At 48.9% G+C, this 16,633-nt stretch overlaps 1 protein-coding gene and 1 long non-coding RNA gene across 2 annotated transcripts in view; one reads left to right on the top strand and one right to left on the bottom strand.

Annotated features, from left to right (window-relative positions):
- Positions 1-208: 208 nt before the first annotated feature.
- Positions 209-16,633, bottom strand: part of NPR1 (natriuretic peptide receptor 1) — a 62,348-nt gene continuing 45,923 nt past the window's right edge. The window contains exons 12-22 of the mRNA XM_083591034.1: positions 13,767-13,838; positions 11,210-11,369; positions 9,957-10,112; positions 8,503-8,671; positions 6,822-6,968; positions 6,004-6,127; positions 3,327-3,395; positions 2,716-2,890; positions 1,475-1,573; positions 1,064-1,155; positions 209-845 (exon numbers count right to left, since the gene is read on the bottom strand). Of these exons, the coding sequence (XP_083447160.1) occupies positions 783-845; positions 1,064-1,155; positions 1,475-1,573; positions 2,716-2,890; positions 3,327-3,395; positions 6,004-6,127; positions 6,822-6,968; positions 8,503-8,671; positions 9,957-10,112; positions 11,210-11,369; positions 13,767-13,838 (1,326 nt within the window). The 3' untranslated portion in view covers positions 209-782. The remainder of the gene's footprint in view (positions 846-1,063; positions 1,156-1,474; positions 1,574-2,715; positions 2,891-3,326; positions 3,396-6,003; positions 6,128-6,821; positions 6,969-8,502; positions 8,672-9,956; positions 10,113-11,209; positions 11,370-13,766; positions 13,839-16,633) is intronic.
- On the top strand, positions 14,323-15,139 carry LOC310752042. Its single transcript, XR_014542817.1, has 2 exons — positions 14,323-14,866; positions 15,023-15,139. It is a non-coding gene; the product is annotated as an uncharacterized lncRNA (long non-coding RNA).

Below are 16,633 nucleotides of genomic sequence, written 5' to 3' on the forward strand. Positions count from 1 at the left end.
TAGTCTATTTTCACTCCCAGCGATATGCGAGGTAGCAATAACAAGTGCCTCTGAGCATGTGCAGAGTGCCATTCCTCCTCCGCGACAAAGTCATCACAACCAGATTATATGTATCCGGGGGTGCGGGAGGCGGAGAGATCATCATCGGAGGAAGGACTTTCAATACGGTTCTACAGATCGCGTCTTGTTATTCAGGGAAGGCAGAGAGTGACGCATACATTCATTTTATTATAAAGCTAGAGCTTTTTTCAGGGGGCGGGGTGTGAAATCAGCAGCGGGTCATATACAGGCACAAGGTCTTGCGAGATGCTCAGACGTGCTCACTCCAGATGCCAAATTCACAAGGGAGTGTCAGATGTCCAACCAGCTTACACAGAGGGAGGGGCTGGTGCAGTTTGTTGAGTCTATGAGGCATCGTGAAGGACCCCAACTATGTCTGGTTGACGTGGTCTACAGGGAGCTGATGTGAAACGGGGGGAAAGGAGACAGGGGACACACATTCGTAGCGATGGCTGCTCCAGGCCACGGGTGTCCAGTCTTTGGGGGCTCAGAGCTGGGTCAGAGCAGCTGACCTGCTCAAAAGGCCCGAGGTGGAGAAGGGTGGGAGTTCTCCAAGGGAGCAGGGTCCTGGGGGCTCAGTCCGGGATCCCCCTGACCCCCGGAGGGTGCCCTGAAAACAGAGGGTCTTTGGTGGCAGGGCAGAGATGACGGACGTACCCGCCTTCAGGAAAGCAGGAGGGTTAGGAGATCTCCTGGGAATCCCGGAGGAAGGCCGCAATTCTTCAGCCCCGTGTACTGCTCACACGCTCCCCCAACAGCCAGTAGGTCCGGAGTTTGCCCTTCCCCTGGAGAGATGAGACAGGAGGGCTGTTCAGACATCAGACACCAAACCCACCACGATGTCCCCACCTGCCGCCCCAGGGCAAAGAACAGAAATCTGGCGCATAGATACACTCAGTGGTGGCTGGTGCCCGTTTAGGCTATATTGGGGTACCCGGACTGGTCTCAAGCTTTAAAGACGAAAAGGCAAAGGTTAACAGAAGAACTTTGCCAAGTTCCTCACCTTCATCTCCACATCCCCACGGAGCTCCAGATCAAAGCACCCAAACTCCTCCAGGATGGACTTGGTGGTTCCTGACAAGTGGATCTTCAGAGCTGGAAGGTGAAGACAGAAATTAGCGGGTTTGCACTGTTTCAGCCAAACCTTTGCATACATGTGAGGTGGGGAGGGCCTCTTTTAAAGCCGTCCCACTCGGCGTCCAGCACCGCATGAGTAAGTTCCAAAGTTTCACTGTGACAGCGTATCGGTGAGGGAAATAAGGTGAGGTGGGAAGCTGCGCGCAGCATCTCAAAATCCAAATTCAGAACACCCAGTTGCGTGACGGGGCGGGGGCTAGATGGTGAAAAGGATCTGGCCCGTGAAGCCATCAAAGGTCGCCTGCCCCTGCGCACCCCACCCAAAATAGCAGCTCACCTTCCCCGTTGGACTCCATGCGGGAGGCTGTGTTGACTGTGTCCCCAAAGAGGCAGTAGCGAGGCATCTTCAGACCCACAACTCCGGCACAGACAGGGCCTTGGGGAGCAAAACACAGCAGTCATTGGGGATGGGGTGGGATGAAGACACGTGAGTGTGGAGCTTTTCAGCTCCCATCCAGTGATGGCTAGTGCCCATTAAGACTGGTGGGGCAGAAGAGCCCAATAGCAGAAGGAACCAGAGCCAATGACAGGCATCTTCTTCCCTGCTGAGTTCTACACTGAGACTGAGGAAGAGGAAGCTGCCAGTCAAGGCCGCCCCCCCCTGCCCCCTAGACTGGCTGTTAGGCAGAAAGGCAGGCAGGTGGAGACAGGCTGAGCCTGGTGGGGCACTGCTCCCTCACCCAGATGGGTCAGCCTCAGCCGCTCCCACCACTTTTCCCTGAATTGCCAGGATCAGGCCCTCTCCGCCCTGGAAATCAGTTTGTGCAGACCTAACGACAAAACCATGTGAACCATGCTTCTGACCGTATACGTGGAAGGCAAATCTGAACTGTAGATTGCGCAAACCATGGTTCATCAAACCGTGCTACATCCTAACCAGCCCACTGACAACCGAGCCAGCCTTTGATTCGCTCATACAGTCGTACCTTGGTTTTCAAACGGGATCCGTTCTGGAAGTCCGTTCAACTTCCGAAAACGTTTGAAAACCAAGGCACGGCTTCCAATTGGCTGCAGGAGCTTCCTGCTGCACTCAGTCAGAAGCTGCAGAAGCAACATCGGATGTTCAGGTTCCAAAAAACATTTGCAAACCAGAACGCTCATTTTTTGCAGCGTTCAGGAGCCAAAATGTACGAGTACCAAGGTGTTCGACAACCAAGGTACGACTGTATATCATTTTTGTTAAAAACGCAAAATGAAGTATTCCATTGCAATTCCAGTTTCTCTCTTCCCAAAGGAACACATTCCCAATATCAGGGTGAAGCAACAAGTGTGAATGTAAAGCCAAACACTGCCTAAACCGTGGTTTGCAAACCACTTTCAGATCCCGTTGTTTTTTTTACCGTCTGTTCTCAAAACCATGGCTTATCAAATCACAGCACTACATCAGACGTCACAACAAACCATGGTTTGTTTGTTTTTGCCTAAGCCATCTCAGCTTTGAAGCAAGCATGGCTGTCCTGCCCGTGACCAAGGTGTCTTAAAGGAGTCCCTCTTTTCACACTCCCACTCATTTCTCACCGCTGTGGATCCCGATTCGCAGTTTGAGCTGCTGGTCCGGCCGATGGCGAATCTTGAAGTTGCGGACGGTCTCAAGAAGCGCCAGCGACATGCGGGAAATCTCACGGGCATGCAGCCGTCCGTTGCGCACCGGGAGGCCCGACACAACCATGTACGCATCGCCGATGGTCTCCACCTGGGCAGATGTGGCAGGGAGAGAGATTCATGGAAGGGAGAAGCATTTCTGTGCACTCAACACAGATCAAATGCCCCCTCCTTTAGGTCAGTCACCTGATCCGCTGACTTCATGGCCAAGCCCATTTGCTTATCCCCTCCCTGCCCAATCACTCTCCCTGCCCCGCAGTGGCATGTGGGCTAGTCCCCTAGATGTTCCCAGCAAATTAGAGTATTACAGTATAAAAGCCTAACACCTCCTTACCAAGGCCCAGAAAGCTTCTGCCTGGTTTAGAGAGGCATGATGCTCACATGAATGACATCATGATGTCCGTCCCCACTCCACAGTCTCCCTCACAAGCTGATGCCTCTAGCCCTAACCATTCCCCTACGAAAAATTTCACTGCACATCACTGCTGCCCTGCAACCTCAAGCTGGCCAGGCCAAGAACCTCTCACCTTGTAGACATCAAAGTTATCAATGATGGCATCAAAGCAGGTGTACAAGTCGTTGAGCAAAGCGACAACCTGTGAATGGGAAATAATAGGGGATTGATCTTAATGACAGGGCTGGGTCTACATTGTGCTAAGGTTGGAGGGTGGTGGGATAAAAGATTCTCGATTATGCAGCTTCAAATGAAGTATGATTTTACATGCCCTGCTTGGGGCCTTCCCACAGGAGTCTGGTTGGCCACTGTGGCTATGGACACACCATATCTTTAAAGGATGTGGCTTCCCCCTAAGAATTCTGGGAACTGTAGTTTACTCCTCAAAGAGCTATAATTCCAAGCCCTCTTAACAAACAGTTCCCAGGATTCTTTTTGAGGGATGCTGGTGATTGAATCTGTTTTCAGTAGGGATGGGCAACTGTCCATTTCAGTTCCTCTCCGTTTCTGAAAATTTCAGTCACCCCAGATTACCTGAACATTTGTTCCCCTCCTGCTCAACCCAGTCACCTCCATGACATGCTCGTCTCCCCGGTGATTGGTGCCTCCCAGTGCTTCGCTGTTTTGGTCACCCACTGTCCTTTCCCTTGTTACCTCCGTGAGCTAACCGCCGTTGTCCTGGTTACCTGAGTTGCCGCAGCACCTGTGAGGGCAAGGCTCGGTAGCCGTTGATTACCTAATTGATTCCCTCTCTGCCTACCGAGGGATGAGGCTGGGGCCAAAAGTGCAGAAAGGCAGGAGGTCCTGTTGTGTTGATCAATCGAGGGCAGGAGACCAGGCTCCTAGTACTTCTACAAGGCCTAGCTGAGGGATGGGGAACTGCCCCCCCCAAAAAAATTCAGTGCTGCATCTAGCAGAAGGTAACCCCCCATCCCAAACTGCCATGCTATTCTCTCTCCGCATCTCATTCCCTCTTTTCTGCCACCCCTCTCCCCTCCCTGTCTCCTCATCCAGTGGACTGATGCATCTGTTTCTCACCCCACCCCACCCCCTTCCCACTGCCCCCACCCTGCATGCTGCCCCCACCCACATGAAATTAAGCCAAGGGCAAATGCCACCCTCAGACCTCAGGTCGCCTATCCAGTCCGGACACTCCACACTTCTGGGGAACCCCAGGTGCTGATGTTGCATCCCCTTCTGTGCACAGGCGCCCAAGAGCAGGCCATCAGCTCAGCCTAACAGTTTCAGAGTTTGAAACCCAGGGTCCCTGACAGGATACCAGTAACTAGGTATTGCGGGGATGGGGGATGGGTAGTTTAATTCAATTCATACTTCAAGGTGAACCTACCTAACTCCCACCTTCTGAAACAGTACACAAACCAAAACAAAGCCATCCTTTGAGTCACTCTCACACTTCTGAATTTTGCAAGCACTGTGTATGAAAAGGCATACACTCTCTTATGGCCAGAGTGTTGAGTAACTTAGTGTGACAGAAAAGAAAAGAAAAGAAAAGAAAAGAAAAGAAAAGAAAAGAAAAGAAAAGAAAAGAAAAGAAAAGAAAAAACATTTGATTGAGAGGGATGGAATTGGGTGGCAACACTTCTTAAAGGGGCATACTCTTGGCAGGTAGTAGCAGGCCCCTTTTTATTTTTTATTCTGTCATTATAAGATTTTATTGAAGCTTTTTCATAATACAATACAATAAAAAAACTATTCTAAATGAAAAACAAAACAAAAAAAAAAGAAAATGCAAAGTCCTCTCTCACTCTCTTTCTCTATATACCGTATTTTTTGCACCATAACACTCACTTTTTTCCTCCTAGAAAGTAAGGGGAAATGTCTGTGCGTGTTATGGAGGTAATGCCTACGGGTGGCGGGGGGGATCTGCTGCAGTCGTGAGCAGAGGATCCATGGTTCCCCTTCCTTCCCTCCTCTGTGGCTCGCTTTGAAACAGCAAAGCGGGAGAAGAGCCGCTGAGTGGGGAGGAGAGAGGGACAGAGAGCCTGCTTCTTTAAAGGAGCAAAGCAGGAGAGGAGAGGTTGGTTCCTTTAAAGCAAGCAGGCTCTCTGTCCCTCTCTCCTCCCCACTCAGCTCGCTACATAGCAGCAAAGTTTTTCAGCTCGCTAAGCCAGGGATGAGCGGGGAGGAGGGAGAAAAGCAGAGCCTGCTTGCTTTAAAGGAGCAAAGTGGGAGAGGAGAAGAGCCTTCTCCCCTTATACCCCTCTCCTGCATTATTAGCAGCATCCTTCTCCACCCACCCCAGGCGTGTTCCTTCTCCCCTTAAATCTCTCTCCTGCATTATTAGCAGCATCCTTCTCCACACACCCCATGCGTACTCCTTGTCCCTTGAGCGCTTTTCCTTTCCTCCCCACTTAAAACGTGGTTACAAAGCATGGATCCACATGGATCCTCAGGATTTTTGCATTGGGCTACCCCAAACTCACTGTCAGATCATATGTCTGTGGCCACAGCATGAACCACAAAAATCATACATCCACTGTTTCGTTTAGAATATTTTTTTTCTTGTTTTCCTCCTCTAAAAACTACGTGCGTGTTATGGTCGGGTGCGTGTTATAGAGCGAAAAATACAGTGTATGTTTAAAAAAATGCAGATTGATGTGGAAATGGGGAGAATAAAATTGAAGACTGGAAAAATGAGGATTGGAAGAGAACTGTTGTCCCTATTAGAAACACCTTCTCCTGTTCTCGGCGCCGCAGCTGCAACCACTGCCTTGGTCCAACCCATTTACCTGCATGGGGGTGCTCTCTGCCGACAGGGCAGTGAAGCCCACGATGTCGCTGAAATAGATGGTGACGCTGTCAAATGCCTCTGCTTGCACCGTCTCCCCGCGTTTCAGCTGCTCCGCCACTGAGCTGCACCAGAGGGAAAGTAACACACATCACTGCATTTCCACATACCGATGGATTAACCACAATTAGGAGTGAAGGCAGACCTGATTCATTTTGTGTCCACTGGAGAAGTGGGGCTCACTGTATAGCTAGTGCATATACAGGCCTTCTTTTGCAGATTGGGCTCAGAGCAGGGACCTGTGCAGAACACGAGTTATTTTTGCTTAGGGCACAGACCGGACTGTTTTGCTGGCCTTTGTTATCAGTCACGAAGGAAACCTGCTCCCGCAACGTTTTTTAAATTGCTGGGCTGTGTGGAGTGCTGATTGGATGGGCCACGCAGAGCGCTGATTGGCTGGGCCCTTGTGGTAGGCAAAGAACGGAGCCAGGCTGCACAGTGTGCTGATTGGCTGGGCCCTTGGGGAAGGCAGGAAACAGCTCGGCTGTGCAGAGCGCTGATTGGCTGGGCCCTTGGGGAAGGCAGGAAACAGCTCGGCTGTGCAGAGCGCTGATTGGCTGGGCCCTTGGGGAAGGCAGGAAACAGCTCGGCTGTGCAGAGCGCTGATTGGCTGGGCCCTTGGGGAAGGCAGGAAACAGCTCGGCTGTGCAGAGCGCTGATTGGCTGGGCCCTTGTGTATACCACTTCTGAACATGGATGCTCCACAGAAGGAGCACGGCTAACAGATACTGGTAGAGGACTGGTGTGGGGCAGACTTACTGGGGCAGAATCTGGTAGAGCAGGGCCTCTGCCTTGCGCTTCTCCTCCAGGTAGGCCTGCGTGCGCTCCTCCACCAGCTCCTCCAGGTTGTTGGCATACTGCTCCATGCGTGACAATAACGTATCCAAGAGGTTGCAGCTGTTGCCCCTGCCACACAGACAGTCAAAGATTAAAGCAACCAAGATTCTAGGCCGCCGCCACCTCTGTCAAGGATATTCTGGGGGGCCCTTCTCTGCATTTCCAGCTTTCATTTAGAAGAAAACACAAACCAAAGTTTCTAGTCCCTCTGTTTTGCGGAGGCAGGATCCTACACCCTAAGAAGCAGACCAACTCCTGCCTCCCAGTTTTCTGACCAATGGGTCAGTCAGTGGGAAAAACTGAGGTTTCCACACATACATCCCCAAACCTCTCTCCATCCTTCAGCTAAGCAGAAGCACTCAAGGAGGGTGCAAAGCAGGGGTGCCGGGAGGCGTGGTCTGGGGAGAGGGGGTGTGGCCTACAGACAGTTCTGAGGGCTATAGAGGATTAGAAGGACACATTTGGCCCCAGAGGTCCCGGGCCCTTGCTGGAAGGAGGAGGGGGACATTTTGGGTAGCATCCAATGCTAATTCCATTCAGAGTAAGCCCACAGAAATTAAAGGGCCTTCATTTCAATGGGTCCACTCTGAGTAGTACTAGCATCAGCTACAACCCTTCACTGTTGTGATAGGAATTTTATGGTCTTAGATATATGGTAATGTTCATAAGTGTACCAACCAAGCACGTACATAGATCAGCACAGGAAGACCAACCTGGAACCATTTTGATTCCTAAACTGAGTAAATGTTTTCTCTACAAGATCAAAGTGGGAAACCTCCCCATTGTTTCTTTCCTCACAAATCCTGTCTTAAGGGCAAATTTAAGATATGAATAGGGTGTGAGCCTGTGACCTGGCCCAGGAACTAAATATTTATCATTACAAAAGACTGCCCAGGCTCCCTGGGCAATCCAATCAAGTAACCTGCCAGACAGGAGATAAACAATGACAGGAGAAAAACAACATTCAAATTTCTGTTTTAAGACCCCCTTTTCTGTGATGTAGGTATGATGTATCTGAGGGGTGGTCTTAGGTTACACCCCTTCTGTGATGTATGTATGATGTTTCTGGGGGTGGTCTTGATCTACCGGGTGGCAATTTCAAAAGTCTTTATAAGGCCTTGCACACCATTTTTCGGGGTTCCTCCTCCTCTCCTGTGGGTGAGGGGAGCACCCTGTTGCAACAGATCAATAACGATCAAGCTTACTAGCTGCTTTGCTTCTCAATATTCTCTGGTTGGCCTCTGTTATCCTCTCCTACCAATAGGGAACCTATGTAAGGACTCTATATGGGCTCTTGGATACCCCATAAGGGAAAAGGGCAATTTTTGTTTACAACACTGTTCTCTGAGATTGCTGAGGGCCGCAGGAAATCAGGTCAAGGGCCACATGCTGCATACTCCCGCCATAAGCCCCTCCTTCACATTTCCAGGTAAATGCCCTGATGTTCGGGCTGCGCCTTCCCGCTTTTCATCAGGGTGGAATGATGAATTTAATCACATGGCTCCTTTCTGAAAAGGCGCCTGTGCACATTGGGGTGAAAACAGGTAACGACGGCCGCCTCTCAGGTGGTGCTTGTGGGGAGGGATGCAGTGAGGGCGCGTACCTGTCAAATTTCCGCAGCATGCCTTTGATGTGGTGGAAGTCGGGGCGCTCCTGGGGGTCTTCGGCCCAGCACCGCTGCATCAGTAAGACCACCTCCTCGAGGTTGGATGGCAAGTTCACCGAGGGGCGGAAGGGGGGGCGCTCGCTGCTCTTTACTCGCTCGATAATTTCTGAAAACGGCACACGGGCAGGGGACAGGGGGACCGAAAAGCAATTATAGCCAGGGGACATGTGCATGGGTAAGAAAGAGACATTTTAATGTGGCAGCACCTGCACTTTAGAATTCCCTGCCTATTGTTACCAGACAGGCTCCCTTCACTGCACTCTTCACTGCCTGCTGAAAATGTTTTTGTTTAGACAAGCCTACCCAGATGTTCAGAAAATTGATGCAAGCTTTCACATATTGTTATTTTAAGATTAAATGTTTTACTGTGTTTTTATATATGCTGGAAGACGCACCCGGCGGCTGGGGCAACCAAGTCAGATGGGCAGTGTACAAATTATCATCATCTTCATCATTATTATTATCAGTGCTTTTTTTCTGGGGGGGATGCAGGGGTATGCATACTCCTAAACATATTGTGGATCTTTGTACTTTTGCCCATTTACTGTATTTATTTTTCCTGATTTAAGCTATAAAATGGTGATTTTCTTGAGTCAAAATGAGAGTACTCCTAAACATTTTTAAGAAAAAAAGCACTGATTACTACTACTATTACTTTTGAAAGTCTTAGGTAAAGGGACCCCTGACCGTTAGGTCCAGTCGCGGATGACTCTGGGGTTGTGGTGCTCATCTCACTTTACTGGCCGAGGGAGCCGGCGTACAGCTTCCGAGTCATGTGGCCAGCATGACTAAGCCGCTTCTGGTGAACCAGAGCAGCGCACGGAAACACTGTTTACCTTCCCGCCAGAGTGGTACCTATTTATCTACTTGTACTACGTGCTTTCGAACTGCTAGGTTGGCAGGAGCTTGGACCGAGCAACGGGAGCTCACCCCATCACGGGGATTCGAACCACCGACCTTCTGATTGGCAAGTCCTAGGCTCTGTGGTTTAACCCACAGCGCCACCCGCATCCCTTGAAAGTCTCAAATTATGGCTAATTTTTCTTACTGGTGATTTTGTTGTTTCATCTTTCTTTATAATGTATATATCGCTTGATTGAAAGAAACAACCCTCGACATTTTATGAAGCAAATACACTGGAAAAGTGTGTAAAACAACTTCTTTACCAGTTGCGCAGGGGAAGCTGCGGAGGAATGTGGCTGGATCCCAAAAGTCAGAGGTGTGGGGAACCTGCAGCCCTCCAGAGGTTGCTGAACAACAGCTCCCATCAACACATTGGCCATGCTTGCAAGGGCTGATGGGAATTGGAGTCCAATGACATCTGGAGCTTCCTGCACCTTGGCAGTGACCTGGAGGAGAAATTGGCATTTTCCGTTCACCCAATTTCTTACCTTTGGGGCTCAGATCCATGCCTTCCACATAGAAGACGCTGTTCCGCAGGGCAATCTCCTGCAGGATGATCCCGAAGCTGTAGACGTCGCCTTTCTGGGTGCCCAGAAATGGGTTCGACTCCATGCGCAGGAGCTCGGGGGCTGTCCAGAGTTTCTCTAAGGGGAAAAGGGGTGGGGAGAAGCAGAGTCAAGCAGGGCAAGGGAGCGGGAGTCAGTTGCTATCATCTTGGCCTGGAAGGGGACCCATGGCCTTTGAGCCAGGACAGTTACAAAGGGTCACATTGCTTTTTAAGCATCAAAAGCTATGGGCTAAATCCTTCTCAGCACAGACCTGATGAAGATAATGGACCAGTTTCCATGGGCCTAGTAACACTGCATACAAATTGCAGGATCACCTTACACCATATGTGTCCACTTGACCACGTGGATCTGCTACAGGCAACACACTTGTAAGAAATCAATCTTTTACTGCGGCGCCACCTGCACTTTGGAACTCCCTGCCTATTGACATCATGCAGGGACCTTCTTTGCCTTACTGATTTTGGTACCTACTTAAAAGCTCACACCCTCCAACATTTCTCTGATGAAAATAGGGACTTCCTATTCAACAACAACAGCAAAACAATTTTATTATTAATATCCCATCCATCTGACTGGGTTGCCCCAGCCACTCTGGGCAGCTTCCAACATACAGTATATAAAAACATGATAAAACATTTAAAAACTTATCTATACAGGGGTGCCTCAAACGTCTTCTAAAGGTTGTACAGTTACTTGTCTCCTTGGCTCATAGGTCACATAACTCCATACCCTCCAACATTTCACTGATGCAAATAGGAACATCTTAAGGAAAAGTGGGACATTCCAGGATCAAATCAGAAACCAGGACAGCTTCTGTAAATCTGGGACTGTCCCTGGAAAATAGGGAGACTTGGAGGGTCTGAAATCATTTTAATGTTAAGGTCGGCCTATGCAGGCATGCAGAATGCCAATGTGCATTTTTAATCTCTTCTTAGCTTACTGATGATTTTAAAAGTTAATTGTTTATTACTTGATATTTTTTTCAGATGTTTTTAAAATACCTGCTTTTCATTGATAATGTTTCCTTCTTATAAACCGCTTTGATCTCCCCTCCCCTCCCCACCCCACACTCTTACAATCAAGTGATATCTACATAATGTTAATAAAAATAAGAATTTCAGAAACCCTAACCCCCCACACCTGACCCCTCCCCTCCCAGCCGTATCCCTCACTGGCAAACAGTGCGTGGGAATCGTCCGTCTCAGGCGCCTGACGGAAGCTCTCCAGCCCATAGTCCGTGATCTTCAACACGAAGCGACTGTCCACCACGCAGTTGGAGGACTTCAGGTTGCCGTGGTAGCTTATCACGCTGTTGTGGAGGAAAAGCATCCCCTGGTTGGAGGAATAGGGGGGAAAACATTGGAGTGGAGGGAGAGAGAGAGAGGTCTAAGAGCTTTGAGGCTTGCGTGGGGCAGCAGGCCCACTCTGCTAAGTACAGTGGTACCTCGTGTTAAGTACTTAATTCGTTACGGAGGTCCGTTCTTAACCTGAAACTGTTCTTAACCTGAAGCACCACTTTAGCTAATGGGGCCTTGCGCTGCCGCCGCACTGCCGGAGGACAATTTCTGTTCTCATCCTGTAGCAAAGTTCTTAACCCAATGTACTATTTCTGGGTTAGCGGAGTCTGTAACCTGAAGCGTATGTAACCTGAAGCGTATGTAACCCGAGGTACCACTGTATGAGGAGTGCAGATCTTGCATGGGCATTTTGTGTTACACTGATTTAAAATCATAGAATAGTAGAGATGGAAGGGTCCAACGGGGTCATCTAGTCCAACCTCCTGCAATGAAGGAATCTTTCACTCAGCATGGAACTCAAACCCACAACCCTGAGATTAAGAATCTCACACTCTACAGACTGATCTGTTTTGCGACTGAGCTATGTCTTCTACCTTCAGTCCGAAATCTAGGGACGGGCAAATCCGTCACTTTCCCTTTCTCTCTTTTCTTCATCTTTTCCAGTCTTAAATTCTCCACATTTCTGCATCAGTTTGCAAAGTGTCTCTTAATGGAAACGCCTCAGCCTTTCAATGCAAATGCATCCTAACGTACACAGATTTGTCAGCAGTTTCCCCTGTTTTACACACTTTTCTTGCAAAACAACTTCCCTCGATATGATGCACTTCTATATTTTATTCTCTCTAATATGTGCATAGTATTTATAATCTGCCTTTCTCTCAAGCTGGGTGGCTTACATTTAAAAACAACATTATAAAATGCAAGGTAATAAAAACGAACTAGCTAAGAGAATAATTGCAATACATCAGAAGACATTTAGACCCAGCAATTAAAATGCAGTTTGCCCTGACAGCAGCCCAGTGATCAGCATCATCTCCTCCCTGAGTTTCCAAAGGTCTGTCTGGACATTAAGGTCTTAGCCTGCCGGTGGAAGGCTAACACAGAGAAATCCTGCCTGACCTGTCTTGGGAGGCAAATCCACAATATGGGAACAGCCACACAGAAAAGACTGCTTCCCACATACACATTTTCCTACACTTTGCTTGGAGAACTGGACTGCAATATTATGTAGGAAAGTTGTGCTTTGGTTCAGAAAAAGTATGAATTAAGTAGGTTCTCCTTTGATTCTAAACTGAAACATTCTCCATCTCTACTCCCCAGATGTTGTTGGTTTACATTTACCATCATCCCCAGCTGGCTTAGCTCAGTGGCGGCTGGTCCATTAGGGTCAACTGCCCCACTGACCTCTGCCTTCAGCCACCCCTGCCCCCTGGCCCCCTCCTTACTTGCTATCTGTCTATGGGGGTGGACCTGCCTCTCAGCTTCCTCCCTATTCTCAATCTTGCCCCTTGTAGAACTCAGCAGGGAGGAAGAGGATGGGGACAATACTAGAATTCGTTGGCTCTGTCTCTCATTCATTGCTCTGGCGCCACCTACTGTTGGCCTCCCTGCCTTCTGCCCTACCAGTCGCAATAGGTATTCTTTCGCTATTTTCCTACTGAAAAACAGCTCCCCACAGATGCTGCGGCCCTCCCTGAGAAAAAAGGTATAACGATCTGTAGGTTTCCCCCAGTACAGAAAACGAGATTTGGAGAGTCTGTATGTTTGCAGGATGAGTGTGTGTGTGAAATTTAGATCAGGGAAATGGAATGGGGAGAACGGGTTCAACCCCCTGCTCCCTCCCTTGCCCCACAGCAGGAGGGTTTGCGTTCAACTTAAAAATAGAAAGCATGGGAAATCACGGATTTCCTTCATTTCGTGACATTTTGGCCCTTTGGTCTGGTGCAGAGATAGCCGCTAGTAACCTCCCTCACGTTCAGAGGCAGGATGAGTACCAGATGTTGAGGGGAAAGGACAACGGAAGGCTTCGCACGCCAGCTTCCCATTCCCCTCGCAGAGCTACAATTCCCAGAGTGGCTTAACCATCAACCCTTCACTGGAAACACTGGGAATTGTAGCTCTGCAAGGGGAATGGGACAGCTCTCAGCTCTCAGCATCTTTAGCGTATGGCGGTTCCCATAATTCCTTGCGGGGGAGCCATGACCGTTCAAAATAGTCTGGCCGCGGTTTTAAGGTGTGGGTGGCCTGCATCCACCGCCCTCCTGAATTTCGCCTGCCTGCCCCTCAACTGGACCCCAGCGGCAGCCCTTCTTGAAGCTAGGCCGAGACCTGACAAGCGCTGGGCGCCAGTTGCTGGGAGAAGGAGAGATGGCCATGCTCATGCCCTGCTTGTGGGCTTCCCAGAGGCAGATGGAGGCATTCTTAAAATTACCTTGACGATGTCACTGGTGAGCGAATAGCGGAACATCCAGTCCAAGGTGATGCTCTCGTTCTCCAGGATGTCCTAGGGTGCAGCCAGAGGTGGGGAATATTGGGTTAGATTTTTCCTGATTATAATTCCAGCGCTTCTGTTTCCCTTTTCCAACCATAGGCAGTACCTGTTATGTTATGGAATGGTGGTTTTTTGACCTAAATATTGGCCTGTCGTGCTAAATGTTATTCAGGCCAGAGGGCGTGGTGTCACAGCGATAAACATCATTGGACGACGTCCCCTTTCCTCTGCCCTTTCTGCAAATGCATGCATCCATTCCCCACACAATTCCCCCATGAAGACAGCAAAAAAGAACTGCAAGCTGGTACAACCACCCCAAATTTCGTCACTTGAGTCCAACATACTTTCCAGGGCTAAGAGGGCTGGAAACGTTATCCCTGCCGCCTGGGAATCAAATAAGATGGAAATGAGCGCTAAACATGTGTGCCACTGGTTCCAGAAGTATTCCACTGGTTTTCCAGAAGTGGCTGACATTTCTCGTGTGGAAGAACTCAAATGTAATGTGGAAATTAACAGGAAAACAGAGAAATGGAATGAACTGATGTGCAAATGAAGCCTAGAAAGATGGAGGCGTTGATGCAAGTTCAGGAGGACTGTCTCAAAGATATGCTGCTGAGGGCACAAATCTCTTTTTGTATACACAGCCCAATCCATGGCTTTTATACGCTTAAGGCCTTCATTTGTCCCGCAAATTCAAAACCTAGCGCCGTTTGCAAATAACTAAACCTGAGACTGCACAGTCCAATTCTTGATTTCACAGCATGTTTAGAAATTTTAGGTTTGTCTATTTGCGGTATTTTTTAAACGTTCGGTGTGAATTTTTCCAAACTCAGCACTTTACATATCCTGCTTGTTTGGGGAATTTTCTTTTTCTTTTATGAAAACAAAACAGGAAACCCAAGTCTCAACAACATCCAGCTTCTCAAACAATCTCAGCACACACATGCTAGGAGACTACACATTGAAATATTCCCCTCTATTAAATTTGAGAGTATCTTTTATTTCCCATAACCCCACCTTTCAGTACAAATGCCCTGAGGGCATCTTGACAACCCAGTTTATTTTTGTGGTTGTAAGTTGTTTTAAACTGGTTTTTTTTTAAGGTTGTGTTTGAATGTTGTAACCCACCCTGGGACCTCAGGGTAGAGGGAGAGTCAACATCATCATCATCATCATCAACAACAACAACTCTAAAGGTTCTCTCCCACCTTTCCATTTATCCTCACAACCTTGCAGGGGAGGTTGCAGCTGAAAACGAGAGAAAGAGAGGGAGAGAGAGAAAGAAAGAGAAAGAAAGAAAGAAAGAGAACAAGGGAGCGGGGGATAGAGCACAACTAGCTCAAAGTGGTTCAGTTAATGCTTTATGGAACTGTAAGTGTTTAGGATGGAATTTGAACCTGAGGTCTCCCTGGTTCTAATCCAGCTCTAGACTGGTGACTGGGAGTGGCCGCCGAGACCACATAACACCGGTTCTGAGAGATCTGCATTGGTTCCCAGTACGTTTCCGAGCACGATTCAAAGTGTTGGTGCTGACCTTTAAAGCCCTAAATGGCCTCGGTCCAGTATATCTGAAGGAGTGTCTCCACCCCCATCGTTCAGTCCGGACACTGAAGTCCAGCGCCGAGGGCCTTCTGGCGGTTCCCTCATTGCGAGAGGCCAAGTTACAGGGAACCAGACAAAGGGCCTTCTCGGTAGTGGCGCCCGCCCTGTGGAACGCCCTCCCAGCAGATGTCAAGGCAATAAACAACTACCTGACATTCAGACATTCAGAACAGGCAGCCCTGTTCAGGGAAGTTTTTAATATTTAACGTTGTAATGTTTTTAACACTTGATTGGGAGCCGCCCAGAGTGGCTGGGGAAACTCAGCCAGATGGGCCGGGTATAAATAATAAATTATTATTATTATTATTATTATTAACCACTACACAACATTGTCCTGCACCTTCCAGCCCCTCTCCCCATGCGGAACCCATCCTGGTTCCAGCTGCCTGACCATTTTCTCCCCTTCTGCTCTTTCTTTCTTTCCTTCCCCCTCTTTCCTGCCTCCCCGTTTCTGCCTCCTCTCTTTTATAAGAGGAAATGCTTATCTTCAGCAGGCAGCCAGGAATCTAGGACTGTCGAAATCTCCCTATCTCCCACCCCCCGCACGCCGCCAATTCTTCTCGCTCATCCACCGCGCTATAAATCATCTCTCTTGGAATCGGCTCTGCCGAGAGGCCTGCAGTGCCCCCTCGGCGCTCCTTTTAATTAAAGGCTTCGTCTGCCCCCGCCTCAGCCCTCGGCAGGGCTGCGGTCGAGGTGGCGGGTGCGGAAGAAACGCCGCCACGCCAGAGGACTTTCCGGCCCTACACACACAAAAGAGGCCTGATCTTGAGCCCCGCTCTCTGCAGCACAATTCCCGCACGGAATAGCCACATGTCGGTTGACACACGTCAAGGCCACGCATGTGCGCAGCCGACGTTCTCAACAAGCAGACACGCAATAAGATTTCCGTTCTCCTCGCAATCCACGCCCTTTCCGTTCCGCTGCGGTTCGGTTCCTGCTACGCCGTTCGTCCCGCTGCCCGCCGTTTAGTGTGGTTTGTTTGGTTATTTATGCAATCTATGTAGATTGTTTACATAAACTGAAAGTTTAACACAAGGAGTGGCCCATCCGTTTATTTATTTCAGTTCATAAAGCTTGTATTTATTTATTTATTTTATAAAATTTATACACCGCTTGATTGTGAAAGAAAGAAAGAATAAAAGCCTCAAGGGGCTTTACGAAAAAGATAAAACGATAACATTATCAATAGGAAAAAACCAACA

This window comes from Podarcis filfolensis (assembly GCF_964270895.1).
Source record: "Podarcis filfolensis genome assembly, chromosome: 16".
NCBI classification, from domain to species: Eukaryota; Metazoa; Chordata; class Lepidosauria; order Squamata; family Lacertidae; genus Podarcis; species Podarcis filfolensis.